Source organism: Myxine glutinosa, chromosome 1 (assembly GCF_964187855.1).
Source record: "Myxine glutinosa chromosome 1, kmMyxGlut1.1, whole genome shotgun sequence".
In the NCBI taxonomy this organism is placed as follows: domain Eukaryota; kingdom Metazoa; phylum Chordata; class Myxini; order Myxiniformes; family Myxinidae; genus Myxine; species Myxine glutinosa.
In genome coordinates this window covers 12,968,598-12,988,941 of record NC_136261.1, presented here as the reverse complement: position 1 = coordinate 12,988,941, position 20,344 = coordinate 12,968,598, and the positions used below count along the sequence as shown (strand labels likewise).

Below are 20,344 nucleotides of genomic sequence, written 5' to 3'. Positions count from 1 at the left end.
AGGATGTAAGTGTGCTAAAATAGACCAGAGAAAACATTTATTGTCTTTATTTTTGATATTGATAACTGCTTTTCTATTTTTGATAACACTGGGTAAATCAATGTAAGAAGAAGCTTTTAGAGGATCTGATTTAAGAATATGAATGTCTATGTAAATAATTTTTCCTATATTGAATCCACTTCCTACGATTGAATTATCCACATCTTGCTCTTGTTTAATAAGTTCATCATAGACTCCTGATGTTTTAAAATCTTGATATGAAGATATAAAGTGTGGCTCAGTTCTCATGTATGGTGCATCTATAACTCCTTCATCCTTTGTCATTTCTAATTTTACTCCCATATAAAATTTAAGTGGTTTCATTTCCTTTAGTGTTTTTTCAATCAACGTTTGAACAGCAGGTTTAACTATTTCTACAGCATCAACTATAGACTCTGGTTCAGGAGGTTTGAAGTTAAAGACTCTTATTTTAATATGTCCTTTGAATGCTCCATCAGAGTTTTTAGTTGTGATAAAATTTGATAAATGTAGATTTGTTTTAAGATGTATTTTGAAGCCTTTCTTGAGGATATTTTTATTACATGTAGAACAGTGTTTTGTTTCAGGTGGAAGAGGGGAAAGTTTGTTTAAAATGTTGTATGTATGTTTTGCGGTGAGAATATGTTGTTTATAATATTTTACTTCCTTCTCGCAAGTATCACAATAAACCATATCTATAGCGTGAGAAAACGTGGTGTTTTATATATATCACTGTGCTTAAAATAAAACACTTTTGAGCTTTACAGCTCCGTTTTATATATATCGCTGTGCTTAAACTAAAACACTTTTTCACTCAGAATCATCTAAGTCATAACTATCACATGAATACTCAGAATCATACTCAGAGTCATCAATAAAGCTACTCTCATAACTATCATTTGAGCACAAACTATTAGTATCATAACTATCATCTGTGTTCAATGAAATACTATCATCACCATCGTCCGAGTTCAATGAAATACTATCATCACTATCGTCCGAGTTCAATGAAATAGTAAAATCTTCACTGCTGTAATGACTCATATTTAATTAGCAGAAAAAACCTTTCCATCTATACCAATATACTTTCTTTCATTAACGGATTCAATCTCTACATTTTTAATATCAAAAGTTATCTTTAAATAATCTCTAACTATCATAGAACGAAATGACATTTCACCAGAAATATTAACATCATTCATTTTACTTAGATCTACACCCTTTGGATTATTAAAGAAAATACAAATGTCTCCTCTAGAATTATTAATGGTCTTATCATTCTTTTTCAAAGTATCGTGGTCAATCACTTTTTCAAGCTTTGAATAAATTGCCAGGAGTAGAGGAGAAACTTTTGTTAGATTTACTTTAATGGATGTCTTTCCAGGTATAGTTAGAGCTCTTCCTTTAAATGAAATAGAGGGGCTCATGTTATTTTCCATAACTGGTTTTACCCAAAAATTTCCATATTTATCTTTGTTCAATTTAACATCTTTGACATATTTTTCTATATCTTCCACCGAAGTAGAGATTGATTGAAATTTGTCTTTTGTGCTTTGAAACATTGTATTTATTAATGAATAAACTTGCGTTTAGTTTAAGTAAAAATTTACTATATAAATATGATAAGTTCTGAAGGATATTTAGAATTTCCAGACTCTCCATATGATAAATTAGAGAATTGTCCAGCTTGTGATAGAATAGGGCTTAATAATGAGGGTTCATATAAACAATGTTTATTCTGTGATTATATTCTAATTAATGATAATAAGAAATATAAAAAAACATATAACTCTTTTAAATTAGAACCAAAAATGAATTACTTTACAAGATTAATAAGAGAGATGAATGTTAAGCATTATGGTGATAATACACCATTTCTTACAAGGAAAGAGACTCTTTGTATTGAGGAAATGTATAAGGGTTTAATGATATTTATTATTCAAAATAATTTTAATGGAAATGTTAATACAAGATACTATATAAATAAAATAATGAATTATTTTGAAATTAAACCCGAACTCAGGATAAAATATAGAGTTTCTAAAATAGCTCAAAAAAAGTTAGATGACTTGTTTTCCAAATATATAAATGAATGATTTTTTACCCGTTTGGGAAAATAAGATAAAGTTTAATAACCATAAAAACATTCCAAATTCATTGAGATGTCTAATAGTTGGTTCAAGCGGATGTGGGAAAACCTGTTTACTTTTAAAGATGCTCCTTGGTCCTAATTTTTTAGATTATGATAATTTAATAATTTTTACAAAGTCAAGTTTTCAACCCGAGTATCAACTACTCTCACAGGGTTTTAATGCAGGTCTTAAAAAGGAAGACATTATCGGTTTATTTAAACTTCAAAACAAACTGAATGATTATAATATTGAAGATATAATACAATTATTTTGTGATACACAGAAATCAAAATCGAAACCCATAACTTGTATTCTCAGTGATAATACGGATGATATACCTTCACCTCAAGATTTAGATAAATCAAAAAAGAACCTCGTCATCTTTGATGATTGTGTTAATGAGAGAAACCAAACAGTAATGGATAGCTACTATACAAGAGGGAGACATTCTTCTTGTAATTGTATATATCTTAGTCAATCATATTTTCAACTCCCTCGACGCTCAATAAGAAACAATGCCAATACTTTTATTTTATTTAAGTTAAATTCAATAGATGTAAATAATTTTTGGAGAGATAATTGCTCTACGTTATGTAGTAAAAAAGAATTTGAAAATTATATGAAACACACGATTGGAAAATATAAATATATTGTTGTGAAACAAGATGAGATACTAAATGATATTTTTCAATAAATAAATACAGAAAATGAATACTGAAGAAAGAGAAAGAAAGTTTAAGGAACATCAACAATTAGTTTCAAAAGTTGTTAAACAACAGGAAGAGATAAAGAAGAAATGGAGACAGAAACTAACTGGTGAAGAAGCCTTTGAAAGAAAACAAGAGAAATTCTTTAAACCACTTTTGAAAACTCAACACCCTACAGTTCCCACGGTAGAATTTACTCCGAAAAAACTTCAAATGCTCAAAGATTTTAGTCAGATAACAAAACAAGAACTTGGTGAATTAGAATATGATGACGAGGGATTATTTCGGAAACTTGAGGAGGTAAATCAACCCCCTAATTATGTTGTGGAAGCTCTTCAAAACAATGAATATTCGGCGGGTTCAAAAACCAGAGCAGGTCTCATTCCAACAGAAGAACCAGCAGTGTTTCATCTTGTGGAAGAAAAGGTATTGATATTTAATGATGAATTGATGTTCTTGAGTTCTACTCAACCAAATGTTAAATTAACTCCAAGATTAATGTTTCTTCTAACAAACCCCGGATTCAGCGGTTCAAAATATTTTGAGGAACCACTTGATATGGAAAGAGAGGAAGATAGGGTATATATTGAGTTGCTAAATGCACTTGATTATGGAGTTTCTGTTGCTGGTAAAAGTAAGAAGAATGAGAAGGAGAAACATATTATTGATGCTTTAAGTAAGCTTGGTTCGGGTGTTAGTTTTCTTCCAAATGACCCATCACAATTAGTTAATAGGCTATTATTGTTGTTAGGTAGTAAGAAGGCTGGAAACAACAATTGTTTTAATGAATCCTCAGCCATTTTAGATCAGTTGATGAACATGAAAATAATTAATAAATGTCAATACAAAGATATTTTATTAGATATTAAATAAGATGAGAAGCACAATTCTTAGTTTTAATTTCACAACGAGCGATTACACAGCTTCATTCCCTTACCCACTACAACTTGACCCCCTTACCTCATATGAGGCATCTTTGTTGTCAATGGAAACTTACAATACCCTTTTTAATATCACAGAGAAAAACAACAAGTTTAGTTATAATCCAGGAAGTGGATATAAAACTATAACCGTTTCACCTGGAGCTTACGAGATTTCTCAAATATCTTCAGAAGTCTCTCGCCTTATGAAAGAAAAAGGTGATGAACCAAAAAATATTGTAATAGATATTCAAAAACACACTTCAAAATCAACTATTAAACTTAAAAATAATTATAAAGTTGATTTCACGATTGAAAATTCGTTTAGAGAGCTATTGGGTTTCTCTTCAAAAAAGATTGAAAATAACGGGACGTTTTACAGTGATAATGTTATCCAAATATCCTCCGGTATAAATTCAGTATTAATTCATTGTGATTTGATTGATGGTGCTTATAACGATGGAATAAGAACAAATACAATATTTTCATTCAGTGCATACTCAACCCCGATTGGTTATAAATTTAATATGGAACCAAAAAATCTTGTCTATTTACCTGTGTCAGGAAAAACCATATACAGAGTAAATTTTAGGATAACCGACCAAGATAATCGTATGATATCCTTTAATGATGAAATTATATCCATCAGAATTCACCTACGTGAAGTTTTTCAATAAATAAATAATGGTTATTGTGAGAAAACACGAGTTGGGAAAATATAAAATAATTACAGGGGAGGGCATGTTCCTTTCACCAGACTATACAAGGTATGTGGGTAGAGGATACTATAAACCTAAGAGACAACGAGGTGTAGGTCATCAATTTCGAAATAAAGGAGATGGGATAATTGATACTCTAATGGGTATTGGTTCAACCATCCTTAAACATAAAGACCTAATTGGTTCAACTGCTTCTGCCGTGGGCTCCGTTGCGGGTGCTATAAAGAGTATAAAAGATGCTCAAAAGGAGTCTCATAAATTACAAGCAATCAAAGAAATAAAAAAAGGTAAAACTCAACTATCTTCACAAGAACGACAAAAAATCATTAAAATACTTGGGTCAGGGTTTCAACAATTTTAATGCTATATAAATACAAGTATGGAAGCGATTGATAGTATCTATGATTTGGATGATACGATTATCATTTCAAACTCCACTAAAAAGGAAGACTATTTTAAGGTAAATGCTATAACAGGAACAGACTGGAATTCAAACGGAACAAAAAGTTTTGAAATAAATAATCAACAAACTTACTTGAATATAGCTGATAGTTTCTTGCTGTGTAAATTTAAATTCACTAAGGCTGCGAATAATACTAATGCTACACTCGTAAATGATTTCTTCTGGAAAATGTTTGACAGTGTCCGCCTGTATATTGGAACACAAGAGGTTGAAGCGGTTGATTATGTCTCTGCTACATCTGAAATGATGAAATTTACACTATATTCGTTTAGTGATAGAATGGGTAAGGGAGCTGTTGAGGGTTTTATTCCTGATATGTCAACGGGTACAAACGCAGACCCTGGTTATAGTCAAAGGAAGTCAATGTATAATGATGACGCAAAAGCTGAGAATAGTTTTACCGTAGCAGTACCTCTGAAAGGTATATTTGGATTTTGTGATTATGATAAAGTTTTGTATGGGCTTAAAATTAGATTTCAACTACAAAGGAATGATAATGTAAATAGATTGCTTTTTGGGGATGAAAATGCTTTTGGAGAAAATAATAAATTTGTTATTAATGATTTGTGTTGGTATATCAGTGAATATACTCCTAATCTTAAAACGGAAGAGATGTTAAATAGAAGACTTAACTCAAAGAAACCGCTAAATGTATCATACCTTAAAAGAAGATGTCAACACGTTAAACTGGAACACACTACCTACACTTGGAATTTAGGTGTTCTTCAAGGAAAGCCACGATACCTCTGGCTCATTTTTAAAAAACCAGATGGAGAGGACGGTACTAATAAGAATAATGCCCTGAGTGATAATGCAAAGGTGAAACAACTTCGGGTTTCTCTTGATGGCACATTTTATCCGCGAGATAGATTGGAAATTGATTGGGAAAAAAATGATTATGCGGAAGCCTACAAGTCCTACCAAAAGGTGTGTGAAAGTAATGGTAATAATGATCCTATTTTGGATATGGTTGCGTTTCAAAAACTTTATACAATCTACGCAATTGACCTGAGTTCTCAAAAGGAAACTATAAAGTCTAATCGAGTGGATACTTCTCTATACATTGAAAGAGGGGAGAGTGAAGAGGTTAATGCATATTGTTTGCTTTTGGAGGAAACAGAATTACAGATTAATACAGATAATGGTGTTATGATTAATATCACATAGGTTTTTTCTCATAAATAAATGGTTGGGGTATATGTTAATCAAATCAATCTTAATAAATTAACATCTTGTATTCAAAATCAAAAGCCTTGTATTATTAATGTTAATACAATTCAAAGAAAAGGAGCTGTAAGAATTGATGTTTTACTCACACACACACAAGTAAAAACACTAAATGATGTTGGATCACTTAAAATTAAAATGACGAAACCTATGTTAAAGAAATATTCAATAGACGAGTCAAGAGGAGGATTTCTCCCGTTTCTAATTCCTTTATTTGCTGGTTTAAGTGCGGCGGGAGCATTGACTGGTGGTATTTCAGCAGCGGTAAAAACTGCTAACGAAAGGAAGGCACAACTAAAAGCTCAAAAAGAATTGGAAAGACATAACAAGGAGTTGGAGAAACAAATTAGTGGAAGTGGTGTAATTGTAGATTTTGCTCAAAAACTTGAAAGTCTACCTGATAAAGCTAGATTGTTGGTTGGAGATATGCTTTCCTCTATCGCTCAAGCGGGTGTTAAACTAACTAAACGGGGTAATGGATTGTATCTTTCTCATAAATAAATGGATAAATGGTTTAAACAATTTGGAAAGAATACAACGTCAAATATAGAACTAGCTAAGTATTGTAAAACACTAAAAATTGATAATGTGGTTATTTGTATGAGAGATGAATTAACACATATAAATAAGAATACAAAGAATATTATTATGAATTTAGACACACAGAATGGTTCTCATTGGGTTTGTATTCATAATAGTCAGGATAAATATTATTTTGATAGTTATGGTATGCCACCACCTGTTGAAGTAATACAATTCTTACAGAATGGTGTTTATCAAACATTCCAAGTTCAAGAAATTAATTCTAAATGTTGTGGCCAATTATGTTTATATGTATTATTTCAACTCAACAATAATGAAAATTTTTATGATATCATTTTTTATCTAATATAAATGACCTATGTTGGAAAAGATGGTTCTATCTTTGGAAAATCCTCTCAGGATATTGATTTATCAAATTATTATACAAAGGCACAGGCTGAACGACAAAAATATAGTGTAAGTAAAAATATTAATATGAAGAATACTTATAAATTAATCAATTATCCAAACCCTACAGATGCGAATGACTTGATTAGATTCAGTGATTTATCACAATATATATCTTTAAAGAAAACAGCACGTTTTGTGAAACAAGTAAAATTTACAACCACAACACCTGGTTATACTGACCATACACCTTTCCTCATTGAATTTAACTACCTGCTTACAATTAAATTTTATAAAGAAGGACATTTAGTTAATATGCGAATTAATAAATGGGGGTATGATATGCCTGATTTAGGGTATAATTGGTCTTTTTCAATAAACATAGAAGACCTACATGATTTAAATCAGTCTCGTAAAGAAGAATATTATCCACTTGGTGAAGATAAGGATTTATGTGGAAGTACAATTAGTAAACAACAAATACGTGATTTTAAGAAAATAAAAATATATGATAGTATAGCGATGGTTCGCATGACAAAGAAGGAAGGTAATGAGATAAGGATAGAAAGCCGAGGAATACAAACCGATTTGGTAGTGGGAAGATGGGGTGGTATTACCTGTCATAATATTAATCTCACATATATTTCTGATACATAAATGGCAGGAAGAAGACTACAAGAGAATTATAATTTTTGTATTCAAGGATACCTACAAGAAAAGGGTGCTCGGTATTACATACCTTATGATTTGGAGCATATACATGGGAATTTTGTCATAAAAAACTGGCCTTATACTGATATTGTTAAACCCACAAATAGAGACTTGTTTAAAATATTAAATAAAAATGAACTTCTCAAAGTTATGAAATATAAAACTCTTTTAGAAATCGTCAACAAATCTTATTGGTATCCTATTATGAGAAAAATAATTATAGATACAAGAATATCTCAAAATCCAGATGAGTATATGTATAATATTCTTTGGGGTTCAAACTCAAGGGTAGCAAGGGATGAGGAAGGAGTTGAAGAAGAGAAGGAGGAAAGAGAGAAAAAGGAGAAGGAGGAAAGGGAGAGGGAGGAGAAGGAGGAGAGGGAGAAAAAGGAGGAGAAGGAGGAGAGGGAGAAAAAGGAGAAGGAGGAAAGGGAGAAAAGGGAGAAGGAGGAAAGGGAGAAAAGGGAGAAAAAGGAGAAGGAGGAGAGGGAGAAAATGGAGGAGGAGGAGAGGGAGCAAAGAGAGAGGGAGGAAAAATATAAAAAGATGGAAATCACTGAGATTCATAAAAGATTGAGTGTATTAAAGCAAATAAATCAATCTCAACGCACCGAAGAGGAAATTAAAGAATTAACAACTCTTATGAAGATAATGGTTTCAAAAATAAGAACGTCAATGTCTTCAATTTCAGAGATTTAAACGAGAAAGTGGTGAAGAAGAAGAAGAAGAAGAAGGAAAAGATTATGTGATTGATGATGTTGGTGTCATTGACTTTAGTTAGTTTTTATTTGTAAATAAATGGAGGAGAGAGTGAAGGCATTCCTTAGGATTCTTTATGTTTTAAAAATAAAGATTGAAATGTATATGTTGAAAACCAAAAAGGTTTTGATACTCTGTCGGAATTTTTCTGATAAATAAATATGAGTTATTGTCTCAAATGTAAAAAGAAAACTAAATCTAAAAATATCTCTTATGTTAAAGCTAAAAATAATAGAGTTTATCAAAAAGGAATATGTCAAGTATGTGGCTCTAAAAAGTGCCAATTCATCTCTCCTAAAAGAGGAGGAGACATACAAAAGTTTCTGTCAGGAAGTAAATTTACAACAACTGGAATTCCAGGGGAATTACACCTTCCAGGGTATTCTTTCTGTGGTCCAGGAACAAACTTGGATAAAAGATTAGATGAGGCTGACAATCCTAAACCTTGGTCTAAACCTACAAATAGGGTTGACGAAGTGTGTATGAAGCATGATATTGCTTATGGGAAAACCACTACGTTGACTGAAAAACATAAAGCCGACAGCGAAATGTTGTATAATTTGTCTTTGATACAAAATCCAACGTTGAGAGAGAAAGTTGATAGGTTTATTGTGAGAAATTTGATAAATGCTAAATTGAAACTTGGTCTTGGTTATTCCTCAAAAAACTATTAGGCTCTAATGATGCCATCAAGACTGAGGAGCTTTTGGCTGAAGAATTACACAAACCTATAATCACAAAGTTTAAAAGAAGGAAGGTTTATTCTAAATACACTGACCACATATGGTCCGCTGATTTAATTGAATTGAATAATGACAGGGGATACAGGTATGCTTTAACCGTTATTGATTTGAGGAGTAGATTTGCCTGGGTTGTCCCTTTAAAAAATAAAAGGGGTGATACTTTAATGTTAGCCTTTAAGCTAATATTTGATCGGGATAAAAGGAAACCAAAGAAGTTATGGACTGATGAGGGAACAGAGTTCTATAACAAAATATTCATGAAATTTCTTAAGGGGAAGGGTATTAAATTATACAGCACCTTTAATGAAGGAAAGGCAGTTGTTATTGAGCGTTTTAATCGTACTTTAAAAGAGAAATTATATAAAAAATTCACACAACTCGGTTCTCAAAAATGGGTGTATTTAATTCAGGATATTGTAGATAATTACAATAATACAGTTCATTCATCAACACAATCAAAACCATCAGAAACATTTACAAAATTAGAATATGAAAAGGAGATTAATTTGAGAAAGCCCAAGTTTAAAGTTGGTGATATTGTAAGAATATACAAATGGAAAAGTCATTTTGAGAAAGGTTATACACAAAAATGGACTCGTGAATTATTTAAAATCATTGATGTAATGGATACAGTCCCTTGGACCTACAAATTATATGATTTAAATGGAGAAGAAATCTTGGGTTCATTTTACTCACAAGAATTACAAAAAACACAAGTAAGCAGATAATACCCTTGAAAATAATAAATAAATAAATAAAATGTAATGGGGATACGTTTTTAAATCTGTGAACCCCAAACACAGAATCCCACAACTTTTTAGTTGGGGCTTAACTTTTGTGTGTGTATAATGGGGATACGTTTTTAAATCTGTGAACCCCAAACACAGAATCCCACAACTTTTTAGTTGGGGCTTAACTTTTGTGTGTGTATAATGGGGATACGTTTTTAAATCTGTGAACCCCAAACACAGAATCCCACAACTTTTTAGTTGGGGCTTAACTTTTGTGTGTGTATAATGGGGATACGTTTTTAAATCTGTGAACCCCAAACACAGAATCCCACAACTTTTTAGTTGGGGCTTAACTTTTGTGTGTGTGTGTATGTGCGAGTGAGTCATAATAATATACAAACCCTAACCCAACCCCATCCCTAACCCAAACCCATCCCTAACCCAACCCATCCCTAACCCAACCCCATCCCTAACCCAACCCCATCCCCAACCCAACCCCATCCCTAACCCAACCCCATCCCTAACCCAACCCCATCCCTAACCCAACCCCATCCCCAACCCAACCCCATCCCTAACCCAACCCCATCCCTAACCCTCACATTCAAAATCCCAACCCTAACCCAATCCCATCCCTAACCCAACCCCAACCCTAACCCTCACATTCAAAATCCCAACCCTAACCCAACCCATCCCTAACCCAACCCCATCCCTAACCCAACCCCATCCCTAACCCAACCCCAACCCTAACCCTCACATTCAAAATCCCAACCCTAACCCAACCCCATCCCTAACCCTCACATTCAAAATCCCACCCAAACCCTAACATAATCTTTCTTTTCTTCTTTTTTAAATACGTATTTCTTTTTTTTTTTCCTCTTCCTCCAATTCTGTCTTTCAAGGCTTTTAAGTTTGAAGAAGTAGAAATGGGAAGAAAGAATTTTCCAGCATTTTCTTCCTCGAACTTTCTTGATATTGCTTAAATCAAGCGTCATTAAATAAAGAACATTGTTCATTGCTTTAGAATCCAAAGAGTCTCCAAGAGGAACCCCACAGGTAGAGTCTCCAAAATAAAACCAACTTTCCAAGTTCCCAAGGTATAACCACATTCCTGTTGAGCCTCCAAGATAGGTATCACATTCCGAGTCATCAAAACAAAACCCCCATTCCGAGTCTCCAAAACGAAACCAGTTTTCAAAGTCTCCAAGGTAAAACTCTTTTCCTAATTTTATGAAATTTAGTGAGTCTCCAAGGTAGGCTCCACAGTTAGAACCATCTAGGCAGACCTCATAATTAGTTTTTCCCAAATTTAGTGAGTCTCCAAGGTAGGCTCCACAGTTAGAACCATCTAGGCAAACCTCATAATTTGTTTTTCCCAAATTTAGTGAGTCTCCAAGGTAGGCTCCACAGTTAGAACCATCTAGGCAAACCTCATAATTTGTTTTTCCCAAATTTAGTGAGTCTCCAAGGTAGGCTCCACAGTTAGAACCATCTAGGCAGACCTCATAATTTGTTTTTCCCAAATTTAGTGAGTCTCCAAGGTAGGCTCCACAGTTAGAACCATCTAGGCAAACCTCATAATTTGTTTTTCCCAAATTTAGTGAGTCTCCAAGGTAGGCTCCACAGTTAGAACCATCTAGGCAGACCTCATAATTTGTTTTTCCCAAATTTAGTGAGTCTCCAAGGTAGGCTCCACAGTTAGAACCATCTAGGCAAACCTCATAATTTGTTTTTCCCAAATTTAGTGAGTCTCCAAGGTAGGCTCCACAGTTAGAACCATCTAGGCAAACCTCATAATTTGTTTTTCCCAAATTTAGTGAGTCTCCAAGGTAGGCTCCACAGTTAGAACCATCTAGGCAGACCTCATAATTTGTTTTTCCCAAATTTAGTGAGTCTCCAAGGTAGGCTCCACAGTTAGAACCATCTAGGCAAACCTCATAATTTGTTTTTCCCAAATTTAGTGAGTCTCCAAGGTAGGCTCCACAGTTAGAACCATCTAGGCAGACCTCATAATTTGTTTTTCCCAAATTTAGTGAGTCTCCAAGGTAGGCTCCACAGTTAGAACCATCTAGGCAAACCTCATAATTTGTTTTTCCCAAATTTAGTGAGTCTCCAAGGTATAACTCTTTGGCTGGGTCATCAAGGTAGAACTCGTTCAGTGGGTTTTGTTTTGATAACTCACAATAAGTATCATCATGGTAGAACTCTTTTTCAGGATTTTGTGGATCTCCAAGGTATAACTCTTTGGCTGGGTCATCAAGGTAGAACTCGTTCTGTGGGTCTTGGTTGTTCAAAAGATCTTCAAACAAAAAAATAACTTTATCCCAAGTTGTGTTAAAAGTAGAATTTTCATTTCGTAGCTCAGATACAATTTCCTCCATCGACAAGAGGTTCGAGTCCAGTTCATCAATCTGAAGGTTGAGCGCTACACAGGTAGTAGGACTCCAAGGAATAGCAAAGTTATCCCATTCCATTTCGGCATAGGAGTCCATTCTCAAGTGAAGCAGAAAGCGTGTTTGAAAAAGCCTGTGTGGTCGGTGCCTTTTATAAGAAGGGCTGGGTGTGTGTCATTTCCTGTGGAAATTCCCTGGGCGTGTCTTAACTGGAAATGATGTGATGGAAATTCCCTGAAAATGATGTTATGTATTACCTGGAAATGATACAATGCTGAAGAGTTTATAAAGTGGGTGGGACTTAGCAAAAGTGGGCGGAGCTTAGCAAAAGTGGGCGGGGTATAGCAAAAAGTGGGCGTGGCTTAACAAAAAGTGGGCGGGGCTTAGTAAAAGGTGGGCGTGGCTTACCAAAAAGTGGGCGGGGTTTTTCCAAAAAGTGGACGGAGCTTAACAAAAGGTGGGCAGAGCCTACCAAAAAGTGTGTGGCACTGGAGGCGCTCAAATAAGAACATTGAGGGAGGTTTACCATTTTATCTTAGCTCAGTTAAAATATCTTAATAAAGAACCAAACTCAAACATATTTTTTGTTAATATATTAGATGGTGAAGAGAGTGGCAAGAGAATTAAATTATTTCCCACGCATAAACAAATATTTGTAGGGTCGTTGTTTGAGTGGGTTATATTCACCAGATGATATTAAGAGTAAAAGGTTAAAAGGTCCATGAGGTCAGAAGGATCACAGGTGTTTAAGTGGTCTAATGAATAAGGATAACATGTCAAAAGGTTAGAAGGTTCGTAAAGAACAGGGTGAGAGAAATATAGGTGTTTAGGGTCAATGAGGGAGGGAAAGAATTAATATGGAAGTGAATGGGTCAATGTTTGAGTGGGTCAAAGATTAATCTGCCAGATGATATGTAGAAGAAGGATGATAGGTCTATAAGAGAAAACAAATATTTGTAGTGTTTGAGTGGTCTAATGAACAACATTAAGGATAGGTACTACAGACAAAAGGTTCATAAAGATGAGGGTGGGAGAAATAGAGGTGTTTATGATTTTTGAAAAAGACAAGGGGGTAAATGACATTAGATAGGGATTTCCCATGTTAAACGGAGGTGTCCCAGAAGCAACATTATTACACTACTATGATGGATTCCATGACTTTGCTGATAATTGGGAGAAGGCTGATTGGTCTGTAGTTGCTAGGATCTGTTTTTGCACCTTTTTTGTGCAAAGCGGTGATGTTGGCTGATTTCCAAGCAGATGGCAGTTGACCTTGAGCAAAAGAGAGGGTGAAGAGAACAGAGAGAGGGTGAGATAGAGCAGCAGAGCAGGATTTTAGGACCCGTGGGCTGATGCCGTCGGGTCCAGTTGCAGAATCAGAGTCGAGGGTTGACAGAAACTTTTCCACCTTGTCAGGAGGAAAGGACACGGAGTCCAGGAGCAGCAGGGTACGACTGGGTATGGTGGGTACAGAGAGGGATGGGTTTGGGACACAAGATTTAGAGGCAAACACAGAGTTGAGGCATTCAGCTTTTTCACGTGCGGAGTCAGCTGTGTAGCCGTTTGAGGTAAGGGAGGGGATGGAGGGGGAACAAACACCAGAAACGGATTTGACCAGACGCCACCAGGATTTGGAAGAGGGAGACAGATAAGAGAGTTCGGTCTTGAGAACGGAGAGATATTGTTTCCTGGCTCTCCTGAGGGTGGACACACACTTGTTTCGGGCTTTGTGAAAGGAAATGAGATTTCCTTCCGTTGGATTTGCTTTCCAGGAGACGAAGGCAAGTTGTTTCTGGGCAACAGCCTCACCACAAGATTCCGTGTACCATGGACGGGAGGAAGGGTATGACAACTGAAGACGAGATGGGATAAATCTGTGCATGAGAGAGAGCAATTTACTTTGGAAGAATTCCCAGGATGAGTTGATGTCAGAGGTGGTAGAGATGGGAGACCAGTCCAGATGATTGATGGCTGCTTGAAGACCGTGCCAGTTGGCCTGAGTGAAATGCCAGACTCGTCGACGCTGAGCAGGCTCCCTGAGGATGGTCAGAGAGATGTCCACTTTAACAAGGACATGATCAGATGATCCGATCGGAGCAGAAGAAGAGCAGCAGACATTTTCAGGGAAGTTAGTCATAACCAAGTCCAGAAGAGAAGATGTTCCGTTGACTGAGATCCGGGTCGGGAAATTGACAGATTGTGTCAGTCCCAGTGAGTCGCAGAAGTCCTTTGCTGAAGAGCCATGGCTGGTGAGAGAGGTACCCACACCCAGCCAACTGGCATGGTGACAATTGAAATCACCACATATGAGGAAGAGAGAGTTGGGATGAGTAGATAGAAGTTGGTCCATATCATCAGACAGCGAGATGTAGATGGAGTCATCACTGTTTGGTGGACGGTACAACACACATATGAACAAGAGGTGGGAGCGAAGGGGAAGCCGTAGCCAGAGGTATTCCTGGGGGTGAGGTGGAGAGAGTGCAGTGCAGGGCGAATGAGGAAGAGAGTTTTTGATAAAGATAGCAACCCCGCCTCCAGGACGAGGCTCAGGTCTATCATACCGGAGGAGGGAGTAGCCCGGGAGAGATACTATGGAATCAGAGACATCATAAAGGAGGAAAGTTTCTGTTAAGCAGATCACGTCTAGTTTGACAGAAGCAACCTGTATGGAGAGATCAGTTAAGTTTGAACGAAGGCCCCGGATGTTTGAGGTCCATACCGTTAATGAAGAGGAAGGGGGAGCGTCAGATACAGAACAGGGGGGAGGAGGGGTAGGGTAAGATGTGGAAGAGGTGGAAGAGAATCCTCGAGAGGTGGATCCTCGAGAACCCTAACACCCTTTAAGATCCCCAAGATTCTTAAGACCCCCTTCCCCCTTCCCTCCCCTCAGACCTTTTAAGATCCCCAAGACCTCCAATGATCCCTAAGACCCTTTATACCCATAAGAACCTTTATAACTCGAAGCCCCCGATACATCCTTTAGAGCTCTCAGACCTTGAAGACCCTTTAGATCATTTTAGACCCTTGAGAACCACAAAGACCCTTGGACTCTTTTCAACCATCCAGACCTTTTAATACCCTGTATACCCATTTGACATCGAGATCATTTTTAGACGTTTTAAGATCCTTTGAGCCAATTCCCACCCTTTAAACCTTAAATTACACCCTTTAAACCTCTTAAACCTTTTAAGACACTTCAAACCATTTCCATCCTTTAGATCCATTGATACATTTCAACCCTTTGACCTTTACACAATTACAACTGGACAATTTAAACCTTTCATTTGAAATAAACAAACTTTCTGAGTACATCCTTCCATGTATTTGCCACACAAAATAAGTCACTTCCTTGTCAAACCTTGTTCAATACATCAGACACATCGATTTGTTTTGATCATCTCATTTATTTAATGATATGCAAGATATGCTTTTCATTCAATTGGATTTCTATGAGGAGACAATAATTAAAATAGATGATTTTTTCATTCATTTTAAAAAGTTTTACTTACATATTTTCAAGAGTATATATATTTTTATTTTTTTTGGTATAAAAGATCGAGGCTCGTGAAAGAGCTAACATTAATCACACAAAAAGTCAAACCGACACATAAAACACAAAATAAGGGGAGCGATAGACAAGATCTGGAGAGAGGGGGAAGGACACAAACAACTTTTGAGAGCAGGGGCATCGAGAGAACTGTGGGAGGGAGAGGGCTTGGGGGGAGGTGGGAGAGGTATAAAACATGTGGACACTGCAAGGACTTCCAGGAAAGAAGTTGGAATTTCAAAAAAAGTGGATCTGGGGTGAATTAGCGGGGGTAGAAAAGATCAAGGTTTTGGATGGGGGAAGATAAGAGATGGTGGTGAACAGCTGTTTTAAAGACCTGGAGGGAGGAGTGGGAGTGAAGAGAGTGAAGGAGTTTGTTCCAGAGGCAGGAGAAAAGAGGAATGAAAGAGTGAAGGTGAGCAGAGAGCCTAGATTTTGGCAGTGTTACGGTTTCGTCACTTCCGTTGTTGTGGTTTTCATCCACTGTAAACATTTTTGATTCCATGTACTATTATTGTTGTCGTTTTCAGCGAAATAGAGGTTACTATTTTCAAAAGGTGAAAAAGTCAATGTTTTAAAATGAAACCGGAACCGGACGACGACGAAGAGGAAGAGGAGGAAGAGAAGGCAGAGCGAGCGAGTTCGACAAGAAAGCCGAGCTGCTTCGAGGTCTGGAGCGAATGAGAGTCACGAGTGAACTTTGGGTTTCCCAGGAAAGGGATTCCTGCGACAGAGTTGTTATCGCTGTGACAGATCAACCTGCGTGTCAGGTTTTGCGGTTGATTCGGAGGAGAATCATCGTTGTGCCATTACGCCTCGAGAACGGGCCGTCGGCCATTTTAACTCACGCGCTTTGCGCATCGCTCAAGGTTTTTCGCCTCGCTTTAATCATTGTCACCGCATTCAGACGTGGATCTGGTGTGTGTGTGTAACGTGGCTTTTGAGTGGGAGGTCTGCGGTTCGCCGATTGGGAGCCGTCGGGCGTCCATACCTGAAGGTGTGATTTCGGTCGCTTCTCGAGGACACCTTCGCCCATCTTTGGCAGGGTAACTGCCAACCGAACGGGATTCTGGTCTCGATTGGACATCGTTCTGACGATCGCTCTGACGATCGCTGGAGCAGATCGACTTTGGCTTGAAACCGGAATCAACTTTGGCTTGAAGCTGGGAATAGAGACATTGGGAATGTTCTTCTTTTTGCTCAGTTGGAGCACAGTGAGTTATATTGTACGAACCTGATGGTACCATCATAGGAAATATATATTGGTTGTACAATTGATTACTATTGTTTTTGTGTTGTTATTCTTGTGTGACCTTAATACAATATTTGTTTGTTGGTAACAATTGGTGTGGTTTCACCATTGATCTTTGACACAGAATAACACATCTTTCTGCCGCGACTCCTCTCGGGGATCGGAGGTACACCGTGACCGGGGCTTGGGGAGGAGCACGTAACAGCAGTTTAACCATAAGAGGGTGGCTGGCAGATCTTGTGCGACCTGTAGGAATATTTGGGGGACAGAGCACAGAGAGCTGGGGGAGGGAGCAAGGCCGGAGAGGAGTCGGTAAAAGACAGAAAGACCACCAACCTGCCTACGGTGAGTAAGTGAAAGGCCCTCGGAGATAGCTTCATGGCGGGAGATTCCAATGATTCTGAAAGCTTTGGTTTCAACAGCGTGAAGCCGAGCTAGGTGTGAGGCAGGAGCACAGACCCAGAGGGGGAAACAGTATTCCATTGAGCTGCGGATGAAAGCCTTGTATGTGGTGAGGAGCTCAGGTGTGCCAAGGAAGGACTTCGCATGGCGGAGGATGCCCAGTCGGCGACTGGCTTTGGAGACCAGCTTGGAAAAGTGGTTTTCCCAAGAAAGATCATGGCAGCCAGTGAGACCCAAAAGCTTGAGCGACAGAACTTCTTGGAGAGGATTATTGAGAAAGTATATGGGAGGGTTTTCCAGTCGGTCTTTTCGGAGAGAGATAGTAAAGCATTCTTAAAGCATTGAGCATTCTTCGCCTATATTTAGAATAGTTTTTAGAATTCCAGACAAAAAAAAACAAACAAAAAAAACACACAAAACAAATGTTCCCCTTGCTCTACTTGGCAAAATTATACATTTCAGTGCAATTAAATTTTTTGCACGCACCCCCCCCCCCCCCCTCTCTCCCCCACCTAAAATCATGGATCCACGCCTCGTGAGTCACGGCTTAACAAACTTTCAAACTGATCAGTCGTTGTGACTGTTCATTACAAGACCAAACCTAATCATGAACATCAACAACATGTATTCAAAGCGAATGTCATCATATCCTCCATGTGCAAGACAGCACCCACGGTGTCGGAGCTCGTGTTCAAAATCTTTCTGTAAAGCTATTAAATGTTCCCTTCTGGATTGTTTTTTATATCAAAAAGGTAATCTGCCTTTGGACGAGTCTCAAAACACGTGGGTAGATAAAATAATAAAAAATCCCCCCCCACTCCCTCTCCTGACTCACCTGAGCTTCCCTCGACCTTGAACCTGGAGGCCAATTTAGCATCCTCGTCGTCCTGTGTATTCGCCACGGCGGCGCCGAATGCGCCAACCACGTCATGTAGCAACGCTTGTGTGAGGCCCACCTGGACACGTGCATGCAAAATTTGCTTTGAAAAGCTATAGAACTAGAACTTTCCATTCTTCAAAATAATTTCAAATTACATTTAAATAAATAAATAAATAAATAAACCTTTGGTCACCGCTTTGGCACAAAAAAAAAATATTCGAGTTGACCAATTTCTTTTTGAGTACGTTTTGTACCATCCACGGACCTCCAAGATGCAATATCTAATCATGTAAACCTCAACATTCCAGATTTGCATTTTTTGAAAATTAATCAGACAAAAAATTGTGGAAGTGCAATTAATTAAAAAGAGGCAAACGATTGGTGTGATAGACGATGAATAAAATAGACGATGACGATGTGTGAATGAATGTGATCGATGAATAACCCGCTATATTAAATGAATAGGATGTGGACAAAGGCACGATTGGCAAAATGGACTCCTCCCCTGTCCACATTTCCTTGCAAGTTGCACGTTTATTTAGATTGCGCCGTTGTCGTCGTTTCGCCCCAATCAGGGTGCTCGAAGAGGCCCGCGGCACAAACATAGCCGGCCAGTCTCCTGGGAGCGACCCAGAGATCCCTCACATCGAATAATTTGTGCTCTTGCCATCATGGAGACACGCGCAGTCATGCATAATGTGTTTTATTGTGTGTGATGCGGCCTGGCAGAGGTTGCAGGTGTCATCAAGTCTATGTTTGTATTGTAAAAGCTGTGGGTGGTGTCGACAGCGGAGATGTGAAAGGTGAACATGATCAGACTTAGGGAGAATTTCTCTATCGTCGATGGGTGGAGGTTTAGTGCCCAAGATATTGTTTGGTCGCAGGTTGTTGATTTGGGTCCAGGTTGATGATTTGTGCCCAGGTTGCTGATTTGTGCCCAGGTTGCTGATTTGTGCCCAGGTTGCTGATTTGGGTCCAGGTTGATGATTTGTGCCCAGGTTGATGATTTGTGCCCAGGTTGATGATTTGTGCCCAGGTTGATGATTTGTGCCCAGGTTGATGATTTGTGCCCAGGTTGCCGATTTGTGCCCAGGTTGCCGATTTGTGCCCAGGTTGCCGATTTGTGCCCAGGTTGCCGATTTGGGTCCAGGTTGATGATTTGTGCCCAGGTTGCTGATTTGTGCCCAGGTTGCTGATTTGTGCCCAGGTTGCCGATTTGTGCCCAGGTTGCCGATTTGTGCCCAGGTTGCCGATTTGTGCCCAGGTTGCCGATTTGTGCCCAGGTTGATGATTTGTGCCCAGGTTGCTGATTTGTGCCCAGGTTGCTGATTTGTGCCCAGGTTGCTGATTTGGGTCCAGGTTGACGATTTGTGCCCAGGTTGATGATTTGTGCCCAGGTTGCTGATTTGTGCCCAGGTTGCTGATTTGTGCCCAGGTTGCTGATTTGTGCCCAGGTTGCTGATTTGTGCCCAGGTTGCTGATTTGTGCCCAGGTTGCTGATTTGTGCCCAGGTTGCTGATTTGTGCCCAGGTTGCCGATTTGTGCCCAGGTTGCCGATTTGTGCCCAGGTTGCCGATTTGTGCCCAGGTTGCCGATTTGGGCCCAGGTTGTTGATTTGGGCCCAGGATGCTGATTTGGGCCCACGTTCCTGATTTGGGCCAAGGTTCCTGATTTGGGTCCAGGTTGATGATTTGGGTCCAGGTTGACGATTTGGGTCCATGTTGACGATTTGGGGTCAGGTTGACGATTTGGGTCCAGGTTGACGATTTGTGCCCAGGTTGCCGATTTGGGCCCAGGATGCCGATTTGTGCCC

The 20,344-nt window shown here is 38.1% G+C and overlaps 1 protein-coding gene across 3 annotated transcripts in view; it reads right to left on the bottom strand.

The window, feature by feature from the left end:
- LOC144893293 (nucleolar complex protein 2 homolog) overlaps positions 1-20,344 on the bottom strand; it is a 224,249-nt gene that overhangs the window by 189,461 nt on the left and 14,444 nt on the right. For all 3 annotated transcript variants that reach the window (XM_078783470.1, XM_078783437.1, XM_078783525.1), the window contains exon 5: positions 18,487-18,607. In XM_078783470.1, the coding sequence (XP_078639596.1) occupies positions 18,487-18,607 (121 nt within the window). The remainder of the gene's footprint in view (positions 1-18,486; positions 18,608-20,344) is intronic.